Raw genomic sequence first — 23805 nt, 5'->3', positions numbered from 1 at the left:
GACGAGCTGGGACTGGGAGGCTGCTGATAACTGCTGTGTGTGTGATGTGATTGTTGAGTGTAAGGAGCTACACACTATACATCTTCCATTCCATCACACACTCCCTGACACACACTACCCCTCATCACATACCCCCACCAACCCACCCGCCCCCAAACACACACTCTCTCCCCTCACCTTTGGCACAGTTGTCTCCCTTGTACCCCAGGGAGCAGACACAGGTCCCGTCAGTGCAGGTCCCATGTCCACTACAGAGAGGGTCAATGCAGTGGGTGGTGGGGACGGCACACTCTGCTCCCTTCCATCCACTGTAGCAGATACAGGATCCCTTATCATACTGACCATTACCACTACACAGCACTGGACAGGCCTCTGGAGAGAGAGAGAGAGAGAGAGAGAGGGAGAGAGATCGAGAGAGAGAGAGAAATAGGGAAAGGGAGAGAGAGAAAAAGAGAGGGTGGAGAAGGAAAGATAGAATGTATAGAAGAAAAGGAAAAAAAGTATAAAGAGGTGGTCAGAGAACAGTATGTCTGATGGTCATAGCAGAGTAAATAACAGTATGTCTGATGGTCATAGCAGAGTAAATAACAGTATGTCTGATGGTCATAGCAGAGTAAATAACAGTATGTCTGATGGTCATAGCAGAGTAAATAACAGTATGTCTGATGGTCATAGCAGAGTAAATAACAGTATGTCTGATGGTCATAGCAGAGTAAATAACAGTATGTCTGATGGTCATAGCAGAGTAAATAACAGTATGTCTGATGGTCATAGCAGAGTAAATAACAGTATGTCTGATGGTCATAGCAGAGTAAATAACAGTATGTCTGATGGTCATAGCAGAGTAAATAACAGTATGTATGACGTCATAGCAGAGTAAATAACAGTATGTCTGATGGTCATAGCAGAGTAAATAACAGTATGTCTGATGGTCATAGCAGAGTAAATAACAGTATGTCTGATGGTCATAGCAGAGTAAATAACAGTATGTATGATGTCATAGCAGAGTAAATAACAGTATGTCTGATGGTCATAGCAGAGTAAATAACAGTATGTCTGATGGTCATAGCAGAGTAAATAACAGTATGTCTGATGGTCATAGCAGAGTAAATAACAGTATGTCTGACGGTCATAGCAGAGTAAATAACAGTATGTCTGATGGTCATAGCAGAGTAAATAACAGCATGTCTGATGGTCATAGCAGAGTAAATAACAGTATGTCTGATGGTCATAGCAGAGTAAATAACAGTATGTCTGATGGTCATAGCAGAGTAAATAACAGTATGTCTGATGGTCATAGCAGAGTAAATAACAGTATGTATGACGTCATAGCAGAGTACATAACATAACAGTATGTCTGATGGTCATAGCAGAGTAAATAACAGTATGTATGACGTCATAGCAGAGTACATAACAGTATGTCTGATGGTCATAGCAGAGTAAATAACAGTATGTATGACGTCATAGCAGAGTAAATAACAGTATGTCTGATGGTCATAGCAGAGTAAATAACAGCATGTCTGATGGTCATAGCAGAGTACATAACAGTATGTCTGATGGTCATAGCAGAGTAAATAACAGTATGTCTGATGGTCATAGCAGAGTAAATAACAGTATGTCTGATGGTCATAGCAGAGTAAATAACAGTATGTCTGATGGTCATAGCAGAGTAAATAACAGTATGTATGATGTCATAGCAGAGTAAATAACAGTATGTCTGATGGTCATAGCAGAGTAAATAACAGCATGTCAGAGGGTCATGAGGGTGCGTGTGTGTATGTGTGAGCGGTAGAGAGAGAGAGAGATAGAGAGAGATAGCAACAGTGACATGTAGAGTAATTACACAGAGAGGTAACTAAACTATTAATCAGTGAACAGTCTTCTTCCCCAGGTGAACTAAGAGACATGTTGGCTTTAAACTGCCATGTATCACAGTTCTGTCTCTACACAGCCCCAAGCTGCACACTATCCTGAGTGTGTGAGTCTGCATGCCTACCTTTGGAGCAGTCCATGCCATGGAACCCAGGGAAGCAGTGACACACACCAGACACACACTCTCCGTTGCCATGACAATTACGGGGACACTCCTGTACCGAGTCTGTAAAGGGAGAAGAGAGAGAGAGAAATAAAGAAAAAAGGAGATAGATTGGATAAGAGGGAAATAAAGAGAGATTGAGAGAAGAGTGTCAAACTCCAGCCTGTAGTCATTTAGTTCAACAACACAACAATTCATTCATATTGTTTATATTTCATATTCTTACAGCAAACTCATAAACCATCAGCATGTATGTTTCTTCCACTGTTCCTCTTACAGGTAGTACAATCCATCCATCCATCCATCCATCCATCCGTCTCTCTAAATCATGTTTCTCTCTGGGGTCATCAATACTTTATTCAGGTGTTCCTCTCCACATTCTACCTTTGTGTGTGTGTGTGTATTTTCAGCACTCTACCCATGTCTAAGTGGTTTGTGTGAGGAGAACAGGTTTGGACAAGAACAGGAGGTTTTGAGGTTTTCACTCTCTCCACTTCCCTCTCTCTCTACGCCACATTTACTCTCTCCATCCCTCTCTCTCCACCCCATTTACTCTCTCCATCCCTCTCTCTCCACCCCATTTACTCTCTCCATTCTCTCCATCTCTCTCTCTCCACCTCATTTACTCTCTCCACTCTCTCGACTTCCCTCTCTCTCTTCACCCCATTTACTCTCTCCACTCTCTCCACCCCATTTACTCTCTCCATCCCTCTCTCTCCACCCCATTTACTCTCTCCATTCTCTCCATCCCTCTCTCTCCACCTCATTTACTCTCTCCACTCTCTCGACTTCCCTCTCTTTCTACGCCACATTTACTCTCTCCACCCCATTTACTCTTTCCATTCTCTCCACCTCATTTACTCTCTCCACTCTCTCGACTTCCCTCTCTCTCTCCACCCCATTTACTCTCTCCATCCCTCTCTCTCCACCCCATTTACTCTCTCCATTCTCTCCATCTCTCTCTCTCCACCTCATTTACTCTCTCCATCTCTCTCTCTCCACCTCATTTACTCTCTCCACTCTCTCCATCTCTCTCTCTCCACCTCATTTACTCTCTCCACTCTCTCGACTTCCCTCTCTCTCTCCACCCCATTTACTCTCTCCATCCCTCTCTCTCCACCCATTTACTCTCTCCATTCTCTCCATCTCTCTCTCTCCACCTCATTTACTCTCTCCACTCTCTCGACTTCCCTCTCTCTCTTCACCCCATTTACTCTCTCCACTCTCTCCACCCCATTTACTGTCTCCACTCTCTCCACTTCCTTTTCTCTCTCTATTCCATTTACTCTCTTCACTCTCTACATTTCCCCATCTCTCTCCATACCTCTCTCTACACCCCATTTACTCTCTCCACTCTCTCCACTTCCCTCTCTCTCTCTCCACCTCATTTACTCTCTCCATTCCTCTCTCCACCTGATTTACTCTCTTCACTCTCTCCATCCCTCTCTCTCCACCCCATTTACTCTCTCCACTCTCTCCACTTCCATCTCTCCCTCGACATCTCACCCCTTCCCTCTCTCAGCACGATGCCTTACTTAACTCAAACCTACTCTGCCCTACCTCCATCCCTCACTCTCTCCACAGGAGTTGGCAGGCTAGCCGTGAGAGTAGGATTGGGTGGAGTTTAACTGCTGCTTTTGAAGTGAAAGTTATATATACTCTCTCCCCTCTCTCTCTCCCTCTCCCTCTCTCCCTTCTTTCTCTCTTCTAACCCATTATAGCAGTGTTGAAGGAGACTTCTCTCTCTCTCTCTCTCTCTCTCTCTCTCTCTCTCTCTCTCTCCCCCTCACGTTTTGTCTCTGTTTCCCTCTCCATCCCCCTCTCCCTCCCCTTCCCATCTCTCTCTCTCTCTCTCTCTCTCTCTCTCTCTCTCCCCCTCACATTTTCTCTCTGTTTCCCTCTCCATCCCCCTCTCTCTCCCCCTCTCCCTCTCCCTCCCCATCGCTCTCTCTCCCCCCTCACGTTTTCTCTCTTTCCCTCTACATCCCCCTCTCTCTCTCCCTCTCCCTCCCCATCTCTCTCCCCCCTCTCTCTCTCTCCTCTCTCTCTTGCTCTCTCTCCCCCTCCCTCTCCCTCTCTCTCTCTCTCCTCTCTCTCTTGCTCTCTCTCCCCCTCCCTCTATCCTCTCTCTCTTGCTCTCTCTCCCCCTCCCTCTCCCTCTCTCTTACCCATTATAGCAGTGTTGAAGGAGACAGTCTCTCTTTCTCGTCCGTCATTGTAGAAGGCTAGATGCCATGCTCCCAGGTCCAGGTACTGAACAAACACTGCTTCGTTTAGAACCACAGTCTGGATGCTGCGGCGTTCTCGAGGAGACTCAACAACACTCCACTTCTCTTTACCGTCCAAGCGCTCCATGTAGTCATACTGCAGGAGGAGAGACAATAACACTTTCAGGAAGCTCAGACCAGGAAGTCAATTCAATTCCATAAGTGTGTGTATACTGTAAGTGTGTGTGCAGTCCAGTTTTGTGTAACTGTGTATGTGGTGCATACAGTATGTGTGTATTAGTGTGTGTGTTGGTGTGTGTGTGTATTGGTGTGTGTCAATTCAGGAAGTAAACAGAAATTCTAATTCAACTCAAAAAATGTAATCTATTTACAACAACTTCTTAATAAACAAGTAGAAGATATTTATTACTGTTTTTCCATTTTTGAATGTTATATTCAATTTTAAATTCAAATCACTTCCTGAATTGACTGCCTTCAATTTGAATTGACCCCAACCCAGGTGTGTGTTATAACAGTCTACCTGTGTGTGTGTGTGTGTGTGTGTGTGTGTTATAACAGTCTACCTGTGTGTGTGTGTGTGTGTGTGTTATAACATTCTACCTGTGTGTGTGTGTGTGTGTGTTATAACAGTCTACCTGTGCGTGTGTGTGTGTGTGTTATAACAGTCTACCTGTGTGTGTGTGTGTGTGTTATAACAGTCTACCTGTGCGTGTGAGGGGGGCAGGCCCTTGCGGATGTAGACCCCGAACAGAGCATCTTTCCCCAGGGAGATGTTGAACTTGAGGAACTGCGGCTGGGCCAGGTGAAGCAGAGACCTCCAGAACATCCCAGGAGGAATCTCCTGACTCACCCTCCTCCCCACCTCCACATCCCCACTGTCTATACTGCTGTTAGGACCTTGCCATGGAGCTATGGGAGAGGAGAGGAGAGCGAGAGAAAAGAGAGTTGAAGAGAGGAGAAGAGGATCATCACAATGTCAGTAAGCAGTAATCACATAGCAAAACCATTAAAACATTGAAAGTTTGCATTCTGGGAAAATGAGTTATGAACTATGTATGTCTGCCCAATAGAACTACAGTACAATGCTAGAAGAAGAATAGTCTTGTTGTAGTTGTGCCGGAGCCGGCAGGTGTGTTGTGGGTGCTATAGTGTCGTAGTTCCCACCTTTGCCTCCAGAGGGCAGTGTGGCCACATCACTGTTGACAGCTAGACCTGCAGTACTCAGACCGTTGTTCAACACAGGGCCTTCAGAGGGCTGCAGTTGCCACGTCAGATCCAACAGGTTAATGGCTAGACAGAGGGGAGGAGAGAGGGATGAGATGGGGGAGTAGGGGGGAGCAGTATATGTTATTTAATTTTCAGGTAGATAGAAATTGCACAGATCGTACTGACCTAGAAGAGATTAGAAAATAACAGGCATACTTTTCTTTACCTGTCTCACTTTATTTTCCCTCCCTCCCTCCCTCCCTCCCTCCCTCCCTCCCTCCCTCCCTCCCTCCCTCCCTCCCTCCCTCCCTCCCTCCCTCCCCAGACAGGATACCAGTCTCCGTTTGGGAGTCTTGGCACAAGCTCACAGTGAGCAAGTAACAGATGAAAAGAAAACTCTGCCTCTTTCGTTCTCTCGCTCTTCTCCTTCTTTGTGTTCTGTTGTGTTATTGTGCTGGTGGATGAGTTTGTCAGCTCTTTATTTTTTCTATCTCTCTCTGGCTCCCTTGTTCTTTTGAAGTCCCTGCCAAGCAACTTTCTCACAAAGGAAGAAAGAGGAACTGAATTCAATTAATTGAAGTTCAGAGGAAATAAACAGACAAGGAAAGCATTTGAGTGTTACACAGATTTGGGAAGGGCACGGGCGTTGCTGATTCATATTGCTATCTGTTATTGTCCATTCACCAGAGGAGTGGGAGGGTGTGTGTGTGTGTGTGTGTGTGTGTGTGTGTGTGTGTGTGTGTGTGTGTGTGTGTGTGTGGTACTATGTTTTTATGGTAGGAGTATGGTCACGTGCGGTCAAAAGGATGTGTTGACCACTATAGGCATTCTCATTATGTGTGTATTGACAACCTGTCCCATTCATACTACCTGTCCCATCCTGACTACCTGTCCCATTCTCACACCTTGTCCCATTCATACTACCTGTCCCACCCTGACTACCTGTCCCAATCTCACAACATGTCCCAATCTCTCTACCTGTCCCATTCTCTCTACCTGCCCCATTCTTTCTACCTGTCCCATTCTCACTACATGTCCCAATCTCTCTACCTGTCCCATTCTCTCTACCTGTCCCATCCTGACTACCTGTCCCAATCTCACTACATGTCCCAATCTCTCTACCTGTCCCATTCTCTCTACCTGCCCCATTCTCTCTACCTGTCCCATTCTCACTACATGTCCCAATCTCTCTACCTGCCCCATTCTCTCTACCTGTCCCATTCTCACTACATGTCCCATTCTCTCTTCCTGTCCTATTCTCACTACATGTCCCATTCTCTCTACCTGTCCCATTCTCTCCACCTGTCCCATTCTCACTACATGTCCCATTCTCTCTAACTGTCCCATTCTCTCTACCTGACCCATTCTCACTACCTGTCACATTCTCACTACATGTCCCATTCTCTCTACCTGCCCATTCTCTCTATCTGTCCCATTCTCACTACATGTCCCATTCTCTCTACCTGCCCCATTCTCTCTACCTGTCCCATTCTCACTACATGTCCCATTCTCTCTACCTGCCCCATTATCTCTACCTGTCCCATTCTCACTACATGTCCCATTCTCTCTACCTGCCCCATTATCTCTACCTGCCCTATTCTCACTACATGTCCCATTCTCTCTTCCTGTCCCATTCTCACTACATGTCCCATTCTCTCTACCTGTCCCATTCTCTCTACCTGACCCATTCTCACTACCTGTCCCATTCTCACTACATGTCCCATTCTCTCTACCTGCCCCATTATCTCTACCTGTCCCATTCTCACTACCTGTCCCATTCTCTCTACCTGCCCCATTCTCTCTACCTGTCCCATTCTCACTACATGTCCCATTCTCTCTTCCTGTCCCATTCTCTCTACCTGTCCCATTCTCTCTACCTGACCCATTCTCACTACCTGTCCCATTCTCTCTACCTGTCCCATTCTCTCTACCTGTCCCATTCTCACTACATGTCCCATTATCTATACCTGTCCCATTCTCTCTACCTGACCCATTCTCTCTACCTGTCCCATTCTCTCTACCTGTCCCATCCTCACAGAGTGATCTGTTTATGTATTCCCCACCAGGATGCCTACATTAATTCTGCACAACTCATACCCTTTAAAATCAAATCAGCAATACATCAGGGTTTTTTAAGTAAGAAAATTATTGCTAAATTATTGCTAAATAAACTAAACAATAAAAAGTAACACAATAAAATAACAATAACAAGGCGGTATTCCATGGGGTCAATGTGCAGGGCTACAGGTTAGTCGAGGTAATTGAGGTAGCATGTATATGTAGATAGGGGTAAAGTGACATAGATAATAAACAGGTTAGTTGAGGTAATTGAGGTAGCATGTATATGTAGATAGGGGTAAAGTGACATAGATAATAAACAGGTTAGTTGAGGTAATTGAGGTAGCATGTATATGTAGATAGGGGTAAAGTGACAGATAATAAACAGGTTAGTTGAGGTAATTGAGGTAGCATGTATATGTAGATAGGGGTAAAGTGACATAGATAATAAACAGGTTAGTTGAGGTAATTGAGGTAGCATGTATATGTAGATAGGGGTAAAGTGACATAGATAATAAACAGGTTAGTTGAGGTAATTGAGGTAGCGTGTATATGTAGATAGGGGTAAAGTGACATAGATAATAAACAGGTTAGTCGAGGTAATTGAGGTAGCATGTATATGTAGATAGGGGTAAAGTGACATAGATAATAAACAGGTTAGTTGAGGTAATTGAGGTAGCATGTGTATGTAGATAGGGGTAAAGTGACATAGATAATAAACAGGTTAGTTGAGGTAATTGAGGTAGCGTGTATATGTAGATAGGGGTAAAGTGACATAGATAATAAACAGGTTAGTTGAGGTAATTGAGGTAGCATGTATATGTAGGTAGGGGTAAAGTGACAGATAATAAACAGGTTAGTCGAGGTAATTGAGGTAGCATGTATATGTAGATAGGGGTAAAGTGACATAGATAATAAACAGGTTAGTTGAGGTAATTGAGGTAGCATGTATATGTAGATAGGGGTAAAGTGACATAGATAATAAACAGGTTAGTTGAGGTAATTGAGGTAGCGTGTATATGTAGATAGGGGTAAAGTGACATAGATAATAAACAGGTTAGTTGAGGTAATTGAGGTAGCATGTATATGTAGGTAGGGGTAAAGTGACATAGATAATAAACAGGTTAGTTGAGGTAATTGAGGTAGCATGTATATGTAGATAGGGGTAAAGTGACATAGATAATAAACAGGTTAGTTGAGGTAATTGAGGTAGCATGTATATGTAGATAGGGGTAAAGTGACATAGATAATAAACAGCGACTAGCAGCAATGGAAAAAAAAGGGGATCAATGTAAATAGTCTGGGTGGCCATTTGATGAACTGTTCAGCAGTCTTATGGCTTGGGGGTAGAAGCTGTTGACAAGCCTTTTGGACATAACAAAGGTACCGCTTGCCGTGTGATAGCAGAGAAATTCTTTGACTTGAGTGGCTGGAGTCTTTGATAATTTAGGGCCTTCCTCTGACACTGCCTGGTATAGAGGTCCTGGATGGCAGGAAGCTTGGCCCCAGTTTCCCAGTACTGGGCCATACACACTACCCGCACTACCCTCTGTAGTGCTTTGCGGTCGGATGCCGAGCAGTTGCCAAGCCAAGCAGGGATGCAACCAGTCAGGATGCTCTCGATGGTGCAGGTGCATGTTCCAGGTCTCTGACCTCCTCCCTATAGACTGTCTCATCATTGTTGGTGATCAGGCCTACCACTGTTGTGTCATTGGCAAACTTAATGATGGTGTTGTAGTCGTGCGTGGCCACGCAGACGTGGGTGAACAGGGAGTACGGGAGGGGACTAAGCACGCACCCATAAGGGAGCCCCCCCATGTTGAGGATCAGCGTGGCAGATGTGTTGTTGCCTACCCTTACCACCTAGTGGCGGCCCATCAGCATGTCCAGGATCCTGTTGCAGAGGGAGGTGTTTAGTCCCAGGGTCCTTAGCTTAGAGATGAGCTTTGAAGGCACTATGGTTCTGAATGCTGAGCTGTAGTCAACGAACAGCATTCTCACGTAGGTGTTCCTTTTGTCCAGGTGGGGAAGGGCAGTGTGGAGTGCAATAGAGATTGCATTATCTGTGGACAGGGACTATGGTGGTCTGTTTGAAACATGTAGGTAATACAGACTCGGTCAGGGAGAGGTTGAAAATGTCAGTGAATACACTTGCCAGTTGGTCAGCGCATGCTCAGAGAATGCGTGCTGGTAATTCGTCTGGCCCTGTGGCCTTTGAATGTTGATCTGTTTAAAGGTTTTACTCTCATCGGTTTTACTCTCACACAGTCTTCCAGAATAGCTGGTGCTCTCATGCATGGTTCAGTGGTGCTTGCCTCGAAGCGAGCATAAAAGGCATTTAGCTCGTCTGGTAGGCTCACTGGGCAGCTCGCTGCTGGGTTTCCCTTTGTAATCCGTAATAGTTTGCAAGCCCTGCGGTGCCACATCCAACAAGCGTCAGAACCGGTGTAGTAGGATTCAGTCTTAGTCCTGTATTGAAGCTTTTGCCACCCCTCGTCTTACCGGAGGTTGCTGTTCTGTCTTGCTGATGCACCAAAAACCCAGCCAACTGTATATTATCCATGTCTTCGTTCAGCCACGACACAGTCATGAGAGACATTGCCTCACACACACATTTATGGACACACACACGCACACAAGTTTGTTGTACTACCCTTGTGGGGAACAAACAATGAATTCCCATTCAAAATGATATTTTCCCTAACCCTAACTTTAACCTAACCTTAACCCCTAAAACTAAACCTCCTAACCTTAATTCTAACTCTAACCCTAATCCCAAGATCACACAGTCCCACAAAGAATTTGAAAACAAATCAAACATCGATAAACTCCCATATCTCCTAGATTTGTGGCCCGTTACCATGAGAAAAGGGCAGCCAGTGGAGCACAAACAACACTGTAAATAACACCAGTATTTATCTGTTTTTTACATACTACAATATTGCTAAAACACATCGCTGCTAATATAACACTTGAATTGTCTTCATCTTTTTGAAACCTTTTTGAGTGCAAGGTTTACAGTTCATTTGGAATAGGTTTTTGTTGATGTTGTTTTGTGTCTTCTTTTGTTAATTGAACTTGCTTTGGCACTTTAAACATACACTAAATATACAAAAGTATGTGCACACCCCTTCAAATGAGTTGATTCAGCTATTTCAGCCACACCCCTTGCTGACAGGTGTATAAAATTGAGCACACAGCCATGCAATCTCCATAGACAAACATTGGCAGTAGATTGGCCTTACTGAAGAGCTCAGTAACTTTCAACGTGGCAATGTCATAGGATGCCACCTTTCTAACAAGTCAGTTCATCAAATTTCTGCCCTGCTAGAGCTGCCCCGTTCAACTGTAAGTGCTGTTTTTGTGAAGTGGAAACGTCTAGGAGCAACAATGGCTCAGCTGCGAAGTGGAACGAGAACGAGACCAACAAGTGCTGAAGCACGTAAAGATCACCTGTCCTCGGGTTGCAACACTCTCTACCGAGTTCCAAACTGCCTCTGGAAGCAACGTCAACACAAGAACAGTTCGCCAGGAGCTCCGTGAAATGGGTTTCCATGGCCGAGCAGCCGCACACAAGCCTAAGATCACCATAAGCAATGCCAAGCATCGGCTGGAGTGGTGTAAAGCCTGTGCACAAAGTGAGGTCCATACAGAAATAGTTTGTCGAGATTGGTGTGGAAGAACTTGACTGGCCGACACAGAGTCCTGACCTCAACCCCATCGAACACCTTTGGGATGAATTGGAACTCCGACTGCGAGCCAGGCCTAATCTCCCAGCATCAGTGCCTGACCTCACTACTGCTCTTGTGGCTGAATGGAAGCAAGTCAGCAATGTTCTAACATCTAGTGGAAAGCCTTCCCAGGAGAGTAGAGGCTGTTATAGCAGCAATGCTCCAACACCTGGTGGAACTCCTTCCCAGAAGAGTAGAGGCTGTTATAGCAGCAATGTTCCAACATCTAGTGGAAAGCCTTCCCAGAAGAATGGAGGCTGTTATAGCAGCAATGTTCCAACATCTAGTGGAAAGCCTTCCCAGAAGAGTAGAGGCTGTTATAGCAGCAAAGGGGGGACTGACTCCAGAAATACCCATGATTTTGGAATGAGATGTTCGACAAGCAGGTGTCCACATACTTTTGGTCATTTAGTGTACATTTCCCATGCCCTTTGAATTGAATTTAGAGAGAGACAGAGAGACAGAGAGAGGGGAGACAGATGTAGCTAATAGAGGGGTAAGTGTAAGGTTTAGGGGTTGTCCCACAAGGGTGAATCTTACTCCCTCCATCTCCCCCGCTCCTACCCTCCGTCTCTCCCTCGGTCCTGGTCAAAGGAAAGCGCTGACACCGCAGGTGCTACGTGGCCTCCACTGTCAGCTCTTTTATTTGTCACCCCAGTGCCAAGAGAGAGAGAGAGCGAAAGAGTGATAGAGAGAGCAAGAGAGAAGAACAGGCGTTTCTACAGAAAAAAACAATGCCCTCTCTCACTCACATTCTCTCATTCTCTCATTCTTTCTTTCTCTAGTCCCTCTGCTGCCCTTCATCCTCTTCCTTTTCCTTCATACTCTTCCCTCTCCTTCATCCTTTTCCCTCTCCTTCATCCTCTTCCCTTTCCTTCATCCCCTTCCCTCTCCTTCATCCTCTTCCCTTTCCTTCATACTCTTCCCTTTCCTTCATCCTCTTCCCTCTCCTTCATCCTCTTCCCTTTCCTTCATCCTCTTCCCTCTCATTCACCCCCTTCCCTCTCATTCATCCTCTTCCCTCTCATTCATACCCTTCCCTCTCCTTCATACTCTTCCCTCTCCTTCATCCTCTTCCCTCTACTTCATCCACTTCCCTCTACTTCATACCCTTCCCTCTCTCTTTACGTCATCTTTTCATATATTTTGTCTGTTAGATAAAAACATAGAGAACACATTCTGATGGCAATCACACACGTAAGCAAGTGTATGTTTGTGCGTGTATGACCACATGTGTGTGTGTGTGTATGTGTTGTGTGTGTGTGAGTGAGTGTGTATGTATGTCTGTATGTGTGTGTGTGTGTGTGTGTTGTGTGTGTGTGAGTGAGTGTGTATGTATGTCTGTATGTGTGTGTTTGTGTATGTGTGTTGTGTGTATGTGTGAGTGAGTGAGTGTGTATGTATGTCTGTATGTGTGTGTTTGTGTATGTGTGTTGTGTGTATGTGTGAGTGAGTGAGTGTGTATGTCTTTTGTACAGTATGTGTGTCTGTGTGTTTGTGTATAGGTGTGTTGTGAGTGAGTGAGGTTGAACCTCTGGCCTATAGAAGGTACTCTTGGTCCTTTCCTACACTGCGGTAAAGACAACAGGTTTGTTAAAAATAGGGACACATTTTACACACACGCACACGCACACACACACGCACACACAGACGCACGGAGACGCACACACAGACGCACGGAGACGCACACACACAGTGGATCAGAGAGGCAGGCCCAACGAGGCAGTGTGTTTGATAAAAAATAGATCAGTGGGTGTATGAGGGTTTGTTTCATCTTAATGTTTAATTCACAGTGGCAAAGTGGTCTGTGGCAACACCCTGGTATCAACATGTGTTACCCTACCTGCTATACACCACATCTAAGACAGCTCTGGAACACGTGTGTTCGGACAGGGGAAGAAAAAGGAGAACGAGGGAAGGAGGGAAAGGGAGAGGGAAGGAGGGAAAGAGGGAGGGAAGGAGTGAAAGAGGGAGGGAAGGAGGGAAAGAGGGAGGGAAGGAGTGAAAGAGGGAGGGAAGGAGGGAAAGAGAGAGGGATAGAGGGATAGGGAGAGGGAAGGAGGGAAAGAGAGAGGGATAGAGGGAAAGAGAGAGGGAAGGAGGGATAGGGAGATGGAAGGAGAGAAAGAGAAAGGCAAGGAGGGAAAGAGAGAGAGAGGGAAGGAGCAAGGGGAGAAGAGGAAAGAGAGAGGAAGAAGAGAGATGTGTAGAGGGAGAAGAGAGAGGGATGAATTGGATAGGGATAGAGAAAATGAGAGGAGGTGGATGAGAGGGGGAAAATGAGAAAGGGAAGGTGAGAAAGAGGAAAGAGAGAGAGGGGGAGAAGGGGGAGGATGGAGCCTGCGGTAAATGGGTTTTCTATGATTCATTTTCAGAAGGAATGGACAGAATATCTCCCTGGGGAGGTCGAGGGAGAAGACAGAGAAGAGGAAAGACAGGAAAGAAGAGCGAAAGAAGAGAAACACACAGAGGAATCAATCACCTCGTACACCAGCACACTGACTCGGTACCACTACTCCTGTATACAACTACCTCGTACACCAGCACACTGACTCGGTACCACTACTCCTGTATACAACTACCTACACACCAGCACACCGACTCGGTACCACTACTCCTGTATACACACCAGCACACCGACTCGGTACCACTACTCCTGTATACAACTACCTCGCACAGCAGCACACTGACTCGGTACCACTACTCCTGTATACAACTACCTCGTACAACAGCACACTGACTCGGTACCACTACCAGCACACTGACTTGGTACCACTACTCCTGTATACAACTACCTCGTACACCAGCACACTGACTCGGTACCACTACTCCTGTATACAACTACCTCGTACACCAGCACACTGACTCGGTACCACTACACCTGTATACAACTACCTCGTACAACAGCACACTGACTCGGTACCACTACTCCTGTGTACAACTACCTCGTACAACAGCACACTGACTCGGTACCACTACCAGCACACTGACTTGGTACCACTACTCCTGTATACAACTACCTCGTACACCAGCACACTGACTCGGTACCACTACTCCTGTATACAACTACCTCGTACACCAGCACACTGACTCGGTACCACTACACCTGTATACAACTACCTCGTATACCAGCACACTGACTCGGTACCACTACTCCTGTATACAACTACCTCGTATACCAGCACACTGACTCGGTACCACTACTCCTGTATACAACTACCTCGTACACTAGCACACTGACTCGGTACCACTACTCCTGTATACAACTACCTACACACCAGCACACCGACTCGGTACCACTACTCCTGTATACACACCAGCACACCGACTCGGTACCACTACTCCTGTATACAACTACCTCGCACAGCAGCACACTGACTCGGTACCACTACTCCTGTATACAACTACCTCGTACAACAGCACACTGACTCGGTACCACTACCAGCACACTGACTTGGTACCACTACTCCTGTATACAACTACCTCGTACACCAGCACACTGACTCGGTACCACTACTCCTGTATACAACTACCTCGCACAGCAGCACACTGACTCGGTATTTAACTAGGCAACTCAGACTTAAGAACAAGTTCTTATTTTCAATGACAGCCTAGGAACAGTGGGTTAACTACCTGTTCAGGGGCAGAACGACAGATTTGTACCTTGTCAGCTTGGGGGTTTGAACTTGCAACCTTCCGGTTACTAGTCCAACACTCTAACCACTGGGCTACCCTGCCGCCCCAGATGCGATAAAAGGTTTGTCAGAACAAACCGCGGCAACGAGTTTGATGGTGTGGCAGAACAGGATCGCTTTAGACATGTTATTGGCTGAAAAGGGTGTGTGTCATCTTCAGGGCAGAATGTTGTACGTTCATCCCCGATAACACAGCTCCAGATGGATCAGTAACAAAGGCCCTGGCTGGGTTAACAAACCTAGGTCACGAATTGGCTGAGAACTCTGAGGTCGATTACAAATTGGTTTGACAGTGTGTTTGGGAAATGGAAAAATGTCATTATCACTGTGTTGTGGGCAACCTTCACCTGTATGAGTGTTTTGGTTCTGTGTGGGGATTGTTTGGTACCTTGTGTGAAAGTTTTGCTTATCAGGACTCTGGTGGGGCAACAGATGGTGATGAGGTATGGACCGATTTCGAGCGCTGGTCTGTGTGATGACGAGTTCGAGCTTCAAGGGCTAGCAGAGGATTCCGTTTCTTTCAACTATGAGGAGCCAATGTTGGATGAGACTGTTATTTTTTAGGGATAAGACCATATTTTTATGAAGATTGTAATAAAAATCCTAACTGAAGTGTTACAATTGGATTTAGACCTATAACAGTCATGAATGAATATCTGATGTACATACATTACATCAGAGAAATGGAATGAAGGAGAAGAGGGAGAGGAGAGAGAAAGAAGGGAGGGAAGAGAGAGCAGGAGGGCAAAATAATGAGATGAGTAGTCCATTGTTTGGACAGCCAGTCACACAGAGTCATCAAGTCATCTTCATAAGGACAGACAGACCAGAAACTAGGTGTTCATGTGTGTGTATGTGTCTGTGTCATCACCACTCTTCTCTCTGGAACATGTTGAAAGACCAACACCCTTCTCCCCTCCCTTACTCCCCCCCTTACCTCCCTACCTCCTCCGCTATGAAAAACCAACTGACATTTACTCCTGAGGTGCTGACCTGTTGCACCCTCTACAACCACTGTGATTATTATTTGACCCTGCTGGTCATCTATGAACTTTTGAACATCTTGGCCATGTTCTGTTATAATCTCCACCCGGCACAGCCAGAAGAGGACTGGCCACCCCTCAGAACCTGGTTCCTCTCTAGGTTTCTCCCTAGGTTCCTGCCTTTCTAGGGAGTTTTTCCTAGCCACCGTGCTTCTACATCTGCATTGCTTGTTGTTTGGTGTTTTAGGCTGGGTTTCTGTACAGCACTTTGTGACATCGGCTGATGTAAAAGGGCTTTATGAAAACATTTGATTTGATACCTCCCCTTCTCCTCCTCTCCCTGTCGGTCCTTTCTGGTGTCCATGGTGATAGATAGAATAGGATGGCAGATGTTCCAGAGTTCTCAGTGTTCCAATTCCACATGAACAAAGGCTGGCTGTTACCTCTGACATTCCAACAGAGCCTTGTTGAAGGTTACCTTGAATTTCACCACTATGGTAAAAGGCTGAGGTCCACTCCAGTTAGACTGCATGATCTCTGAACAGACACTCACAGCTCTCTCAAACAATGCCCTGGGTCTGACCTGTTGATGTATGTATAGATGTTCAGATGTGTATAGAGTGCGTTATGTGAAGCCTATCGGATGGCTTTATACCCCTCAAATTCAAATATGGAGCTTGATGACTACCCTTCTAATCAGGGACCGATTTAGACCAGTTCTACTGCTGTTGTTATTCTTCCCCATCTAATCAGGGCCTGATTTAGACCTGGGACACAAGGTGTTTGCAATTCATTGTCAGGCAGAACAGAAAAGCAGCAGTAATCTGGACCTGGTAGGATAAGATTTGAATATCCCTGATTCCTTTTTCTTGATAATCTGAAAACCGGTTAAACCATCAAACCCTAATAAACAGTTAAAAAGACTGAGAAAAATCAAATCAAACACAAATAGACACACATTTCCACATGACACAACATGGATAATGATTACTGCAGTCACTGACTATAGTAGACATGCATATTCTCAGTACTAGTACAATTCTTATACGCCGCGGAATAAAATGATGTAATTACCGGCTTCACTGACGCAATCTAACGAGGAAGTGTTGTGTGAACGCACCTTTTCAGGATTCCAGACACAACGGGGAGATGTGGAACACAAACACAGGACCAATGAAGCACCAGACACAACGGGGGAGATGTGGAACACAAACACAGGACCAATGAAACACCAGACACAACGGGGGAGATGTGGAACACAAACACAGGACCAATGAAACACCAGACACAACGGGGGAGATGTGGAACACAAACACAGGACCAATGAAACACCAGGCACAACGGGGGAGATGTGGAACACAAACACAGGACCAATGAAACACCAGGCACAACGGGGGAGATGTGGAACACAAACACAGGCCCAATGAAACACCAGGCACAACGGGGGAGATGTGGAACACAAACACAGGACCAATGAAACACCAGACACAATGGGGGAGATGTGGAACACAAACACAGGACCAGTGAAACACCAGGCACAACGGGGGAGATGTGGAACACAAACAGAGGACCAATGAAACACCAGACACAACGGGGGAGATGTGGAACACAAACACAGGACCAATGAAACACCAGACACAACGGGAGAGATGTGGAACACAAACACAGGACCAATGAAACACCAGACACAACGGGGGAGATGTGGAACACAAACACAGGACCAATGAAACACCAGACACAACGGGGAGATGTGGAACACAAACACAGGACAAATGAAACACCAGGCACAACGGGGAGATGTGGAACACAAACACAGGACCAATGAAACACCAGACACAACGGGGGAGATGTGGAACACAAACACAGGACCAATGAAACACCAGACACAACGGGGGAGATGTGGAACACAAATACAGGACCAATGAAACACCAGGCACAACGGGAGAGATGTGGAACACAAACACAGGACCAATGAAACACCAGACACAACGGGGGAGATGTGGAACACAAACACAGGACCAATGAAACACCAGGCACAACGGGGGAGATGTGGAACACAAACACAGGACCAATGAAACACCAGACACAACGGGGGAGATGTGGAACACAAACACAGGACCAATGAAACACCAGACACAACGGGGGAGATGTGGAACACAAACACAGGACCAATGAAACACCAGACACAACGGGGGAGATGTGGAACACAAACACAGGACCAATGAAACACCAGACACAACGGGGGAGATGTGGAACACAAACACAGGACCAATGAAACACCAGGCACAACGGGGGAGATGTGGAACACAAACACAGGACCAATGAAACACCAGACACAACGGGGGAGATGTGGAACACAAACACAGGGCCAATGAAACACCAGACACAACGGGGGAGATGTGGAACACAAACACAGGACCAATGAAACACCAGGCACAACGGGGGAGATGTGGAACACAAACACAGGACCAATGAAACACCAGGCACAACGGGGGAGATGTGGAACACAAACACAGGACCAATGAAACACCAGACACAACGGGGGAGATGTGGAACACAAACACAGGACCAATGAAACACCAGACACAACGGGGGAGATGTGGAACGCAAACACAGGACCAATGAAACACCAGACACAACGGGGGAGATGTGGAACACAAACACAGGACCAATGAAACACCAGACACAACGGGGGAGATGTGGAACACAAACACAGGACCAATGAAACACCAGACACAACGGGGGAGATGTGGAACACAAACACAGGACCAATGAAACACCAGACACAACGGGAGAGATGTGGAACACAAACACAGGACCAATGAAACACCAGACACAACGGGGGAGATGTGGAACACAAACACAGGACCAATGAAACACCAGACACAACGGGGAGATGTGGAACACAAACACAGGACAAATGAAACACCAGGCACAACGGGGAGATGTGGAACACAAACACAGGACCAATGAAACACCAGACACAACGGGGGAGATGTGGAACACAAACACAGGACCAATGAAACACCAGACACAACGGGGGAGATGTGGAACACAAATACAGGACCAATGAAACACCAGGCACAACGGGAGAGATGTGGAACACAAACACAGGACCAATGAAACACCAGACACAACGGGGGAGATGTGGAACACAAACACAGGACCAATGAAACACCAGGCACAACGGGGGAGATGTGGAACACAAACACAGGACCAATGAAACACCAGACACAACGGGGGAGATGTGGAACACAAACACAGGACCAATGAAACACCAGACACAACGGGGGAGATGTGGAACACAAACACAGGACCAATGAAACACCAGACACAACGGGGGAGATGTGGAACACAAACACAGGACCAATGAAACACCAGACACAACGGGGGAGATGCGGAACACAAACACAGGACCAATGAAACACCAGGCACAACGGGGGAGATGTGGAACACAAACACAGGACCAATGAAACACCAGACACAACGGGGGAGATGCGGAACACAAACACAGGGCCAATGAAACACCAGACACAACGGGGGAGATGTGGAACACAAACACAGGACCAATGAAACACCAGGCACAACGGGGGAGATGTGGAACACAAACACAGGACCAATGAAACACCAGGCACAACGGGGGAGATGTGGAACACAAACACAGGACCAATGAAACACCAGACACAACGGGGGAGATGTGGAACACAAACACAGGACCAATGAAACACCAGACACAACGGGGGAGATGTGGAACACAAACACAGGACCAATGAAACACCAGACACAACGGGGGAGATGTGGAACACAAACACAGGACCAATGAAACACCAGACACAACGGGGGAGATGTGGAACACAAATACAGGACCAATGAAACACCAGACACAACGGGGGAGATGTGGAACACAAACACAGGACCAATGAAACACCAGACACAACGGAGGAGATGTGGAACACAAACACAGGACCAATGAAGCACCAGACACAACGGGGGAGATGCAGAACACAAACACAGGACCAATGAAACACCAGACACAATGGGGGAGATGCAGAACACAAACACAGGACCAATGCAACACCAGACACAATGGGGGAGATGCAGAACACAAACACAGGACCAATGAAATGGAACTTTGTTGAGAAGATAAATGGTTCCAAAGTTCCAACAGTTGTTTGTGTAGTGTTTATTTATTGTGTTGCAATGTCACACGTAGCACAAATTATATTGATGCGACAAGTACACTTGTTTCCCGTTTGTGTTTGGCGCTCTGTGGAGAGAAAGGGTGTGTTTGGCGCTGGGTAGAGAAATAGGTCGTGTTTGGCGCTGGGTGGAGAGAGGTTGTGTTTGGCGCTCTGTGGAGAGAAAGGGTGTGTTTGGCGCTCTGTGGAGAGAAAGGGTGTGTTTGGCGCTCTGTGGAGAGTAAGGGTGTGTTTGGCGCTGGGTGGAGAGAAAGGGTGTGTTTGACGCTGGGTGGAGAGAAAGGGTGTGTTTGACGCTGGGTGGAGAGAAAGGGTGTGTTTGACGCTGGGTGGAGAGAAAGGGTGTGTTTGGCGCTGGGTGGAGAGAAAGGGTGTGTTTGGCGCTGGGCAGAGAGAGGGGTTGTGTTTGGAGCTGGGTGGAGAGAGAGGGTGTGTTTGGCGCTGGGTGGAGAGAGAGGTTGTGTTTGGCGCTCTGTGGAGAGAAAGGGTGTGTTTGGCGCTGGGTAGAGAGAGAGGTCGTGTTTGGCGCTGGGTGGAGAGAGGTTGTGTTTGGTGCTGGGTGGAGAGAGATTGTGTTTGGAGCTGGGTGGAGAGAGAGGTTGTGTTTGGCGCTCTGTGGAGAGAAAGGGTGTGTTTGGCGCTGGGTGGAGAGAGAGGTTGTGTTTGGCGCTGGGCAGAGAGAGAGGTTGTGTTTGGCGCTGGGTGGAGAGAGAGGTTGTGTTTGAAGCTGGGTGGAGAGAGAGGTCGTGTTTGGAGCTGGGTGGAGAGAGAGGTCGTGTTTGGAGCTGGGTGGAGAGAGAGGGTGTTTGGCGCTGGGTGGAGAGAAAGGTTGTGTTTGGCGCTGGGTGGAGAGAGATTGTGTTTGGAGCTGGGTGGAGAGAGAGGTCGTGTTTGGAGCTGGGTGGAGAGAGAGGGTGTGTTTGGCGGTGGGTGGAGAGAGAGGTTGTGTTTGGCGCTGGGTGGAGAGAGAGGGTGTGTTTGGCGCTGGGTGGAGAGAGAGGGTTTGTTTGGCGCTGGGTGGAGAGAAAGGTTGTGTTTGGAGCTGGGTGGAGAGAGAGGGTGTGTTTGGCGCTGGGTGGAGAGAGAGGGTTTGTTTGGCGCTGGGTGGAGAGAGAGTATGTGTTTGGCGCTGGGTGGAGAGAGATTGTGTTTGGACCTGGGTGGAGAGAGAGGTTGTGTTTGGCGCTGGGTGGAGAGAGAGGGTGTGTTTGGCACTGGGTGGAGAGAGAGGGTTTGTTTGGCGCTGGGTGGAGAGAGAGGTTGTGTTTGGAGCTGGGTGGAGAGAGAGGTTGTGTTTGGAGCTGGGTGGAGAGAGAGGGTGTGTTTGGCACTGGGTGGAGAGAGAGGGTTTGTTTGGCGCTTGGTGGAGAGAGAGGTTGTGTTTGGCGCTGGGTGGAGAGAGAGGTTGTGTTTGGAGCTGGGTGGAGAGAGAGGTTGTGTTTGGAGCTGGGTGGAGAGAGAGGGTTTGTTTGGCGCTGGGTAGAGAGAGAGGTTGTGTTTGGAGCTGGGTGGAGAGAGAGGGTGTGTTTGGAGCTGGGTAGAGAGAGAGGTTGTGTTTGGAGCTGGGTGGAGAGAGAGGTTTTGTTTGGAGCTGGGTGGCGAGAGAGGTTGTGTTTGGAGCTGTGTGGAGAGAGAGGTTGTGTTTGGAGCTGGGTGGAGAGAGAGGTTGTGTTTGGAGCTGGGTGGAGAGAGAGGTTGTGTTTGGAGCTGGGTAGAGAGAGAGGTTGTGTTTGGAGCTGGGTGGAGAGAGAGGTTGTGTTTGGAGCTGGGTAGAGAGAGAGGTTGTGTTTGGAGCTGGGTGGAGAGAGAGGTTGTGTTTGGAGCTGGGTAGAGAGAGAGGTTGTGTTTGGAGCTGGGTGGAGAGAGAGGTTGTGTTTGGAGCCGGGTGGAGAGAGAGGGTGTGCGTCCGTTCATTTTGACAAGGTGATAGAGTTTATATCCCCACAGTATCTTGATAAAAGAGGACAATCCAGTATTGTCTACCAAATACCCCCCACCCCCTCCCCTCTCTCTCTCTCTCCCTGTTTCTCTCTGTCCCTAGCCGGACCACATCACTAATGAAACCAGGGCAGCCAATAGAACAGCCCCTAAATGAACACACCAGCCAATTACACACTCCCTAATTGGACCAAAGGGGGATGGGGACCGGCTATTACTTTAAAAGGTAATATCTAACACACACACACACACACACACACACACACACACACACACACACACACACACACACACACACACACACACACACACACACCAGACCGGACAACTCTCAGTGTACAATTAGCAGTGTAATTGAGGCCAGACTCGTTAATTTAGTGGAATTAGAACAGTTAATATGCATTTATCCGAATGGCCAGGGGAGGTGGCAGAAATAAAGTGTGTGTGTGTGTGTGTGTGTTAATTGTACAGTGTTATTCTTCTGGACGAATGAGTTTAGTGGTAATTGGTTTCCAACAACCTCCCTCTTCTCCCTTTCTCCTCCTCTTCTCCTTCCTCCTCCTCCGCCCTTCCTCCTCCTCTCCCTTTCTCCTTCTCTTCTCCTTCCTCCTCCTCCGCCCTTCCTCCTCCTCTCCCTTTCTCCTTTTCTTCTCCCCCCTCCTCCCCTTCCTCCTCCTCCCCTTCCTCCTCCTCTCCCTTCCTCCTCCTATCCCTTCCTCCTCCTCTCCCTTCCTCCTCCTATCCCTTTCTCCTCCTATCCCTTCCTCCTCCTCTCCCTTTCTCCTCCTATCCCTTCCTCCTCTTCATTCCTAAGGTCTTGTAAAGTAGGGGTTAATTTAATCTACAGTCCCTCTCTCAAAAAAAATACTAAAAGTGAAGTTTGGGAGGAGGAGACAGGGGGAGGGAAGAGGATGAGGAGTGGGAGGAGGAGGGGGAGGAGGAGGAGACAGGGGGAGGGCGGAGGAGACAGGGGGTGGGAAGAGGAGTTTGAGGAGGAGGGAGAAGGGAGGAGGGAGCAGGAGACAGGTGGAGGGAAGAGGAGTGGGAGGAGGATGAGGAGGAAGAAGAGACAGGGGGGAGGAGGAGACAGGGGTGGGAAGAGGAGGGAGGGAGAAGGATGAGGAGTGGAAGGAGGAAGGGGAGGAGGACGATACAGGGGGAGGGAGAAGGAGACAGGGGTTGGGAAGAGGAGTGGGAGGAGGAGGGAGAAGGGAGGAGGGAGCAGGAGACAGGGGGAGGGAAAAGGAGTGGGAGGAGGAGGAGGAGGAGGAGGAGGAAGAGACGGGGAGGAGGAGACAGGGGGTGGGAAGAGGAGTTTGAGGAGGAGGGAGAAGGGAGGAGGGAGCAGGAGACAGGTGGAGGGAAGAGGAGTGGGAGGAGGATGAGGAGGAGGAAGAGACAGGGGGGGGAGAGACAGGGGGTGGGAAGAGGAGGGAGGGAGAAGGATGAGGAGTGGGAGGAGGAAGGAGAGGATGACGATACAGGGGGAGGGAGAAGGAGACAGGGGGTGAGAAGAGGAGTGGGAGGAGGAGGGAGAAGGGAGGAGGGAGCAGGAGACAGGGGGAGGGAAAAGGAGTGGGAGGAGGAGGAGGAGGAGGAAGAGACAGGGGGGAGGAGGAGACAGGGGGTGGGAAGAGGAGTGGGAGGAGGAGGAGGGAGGAGGGAGCAGGAGACAGGGGGAGGGAAGAGGAGTGGGAGGAGGAGGGAGGAGGAGGAGGAGACATGGGGAGAG

At 47.7% G+C, this 23805-nt stretch overlaps 1 protein-coding gene across 1 annotated transcript in view; it reads right to left on the bottom strand.

The window, feature by feature from the left end:
• LOC139366483 (teneurin-2-like) overlaps positions 1-23805 on the bottom strand; it is a 353763-nt gene that overhangs the window by 66894 nt on the left and 263064 nt on the right. Inside the window, exons 6-10 of the mRNA XM_071103997.1 lie at positions 5428-5553; positions 4967-5172; positions 4204-4399; positions 1997-2098; positions 178-372 (exon numbers count right to left, since the gene is read on the bottom strand). Coding sequence (XP_070960098.1) covers positions 178-372; positions 1997-2098; positions 4204-4399; positions 4967-5172; positions 5428-5553 — 825 coding nt within the window. The remainder of the gene's footprint in view (positions 1-177; positions 373-1996; positions 2099-4203; positions 4400-4966; positions 5173-5427; positions 5554-23805) is intronic.

Source organism: Oncorhynchus clarkii, chromosome 14 (genome assembly GCF_045791955.1).
Source record: "Oncorhynchus clarkii lewisi isolate Uvic-CL-2024 chromosome 14, UVic_Ocla_1.0, whole genome shotgun sequence".
In the NCBI taxonomy this organism is placed as follows: Eukaryota; Metazoa; Chordata; class Actinopteri; order Salmoniformes; family Salmonidae; genus Oncorhynchus; species Oncorhynchus clarkii.
Note: the sequence above shows the minus strand (reverse complement) of the source record. Positions and strands in the feature narration are given on the sequence as shown.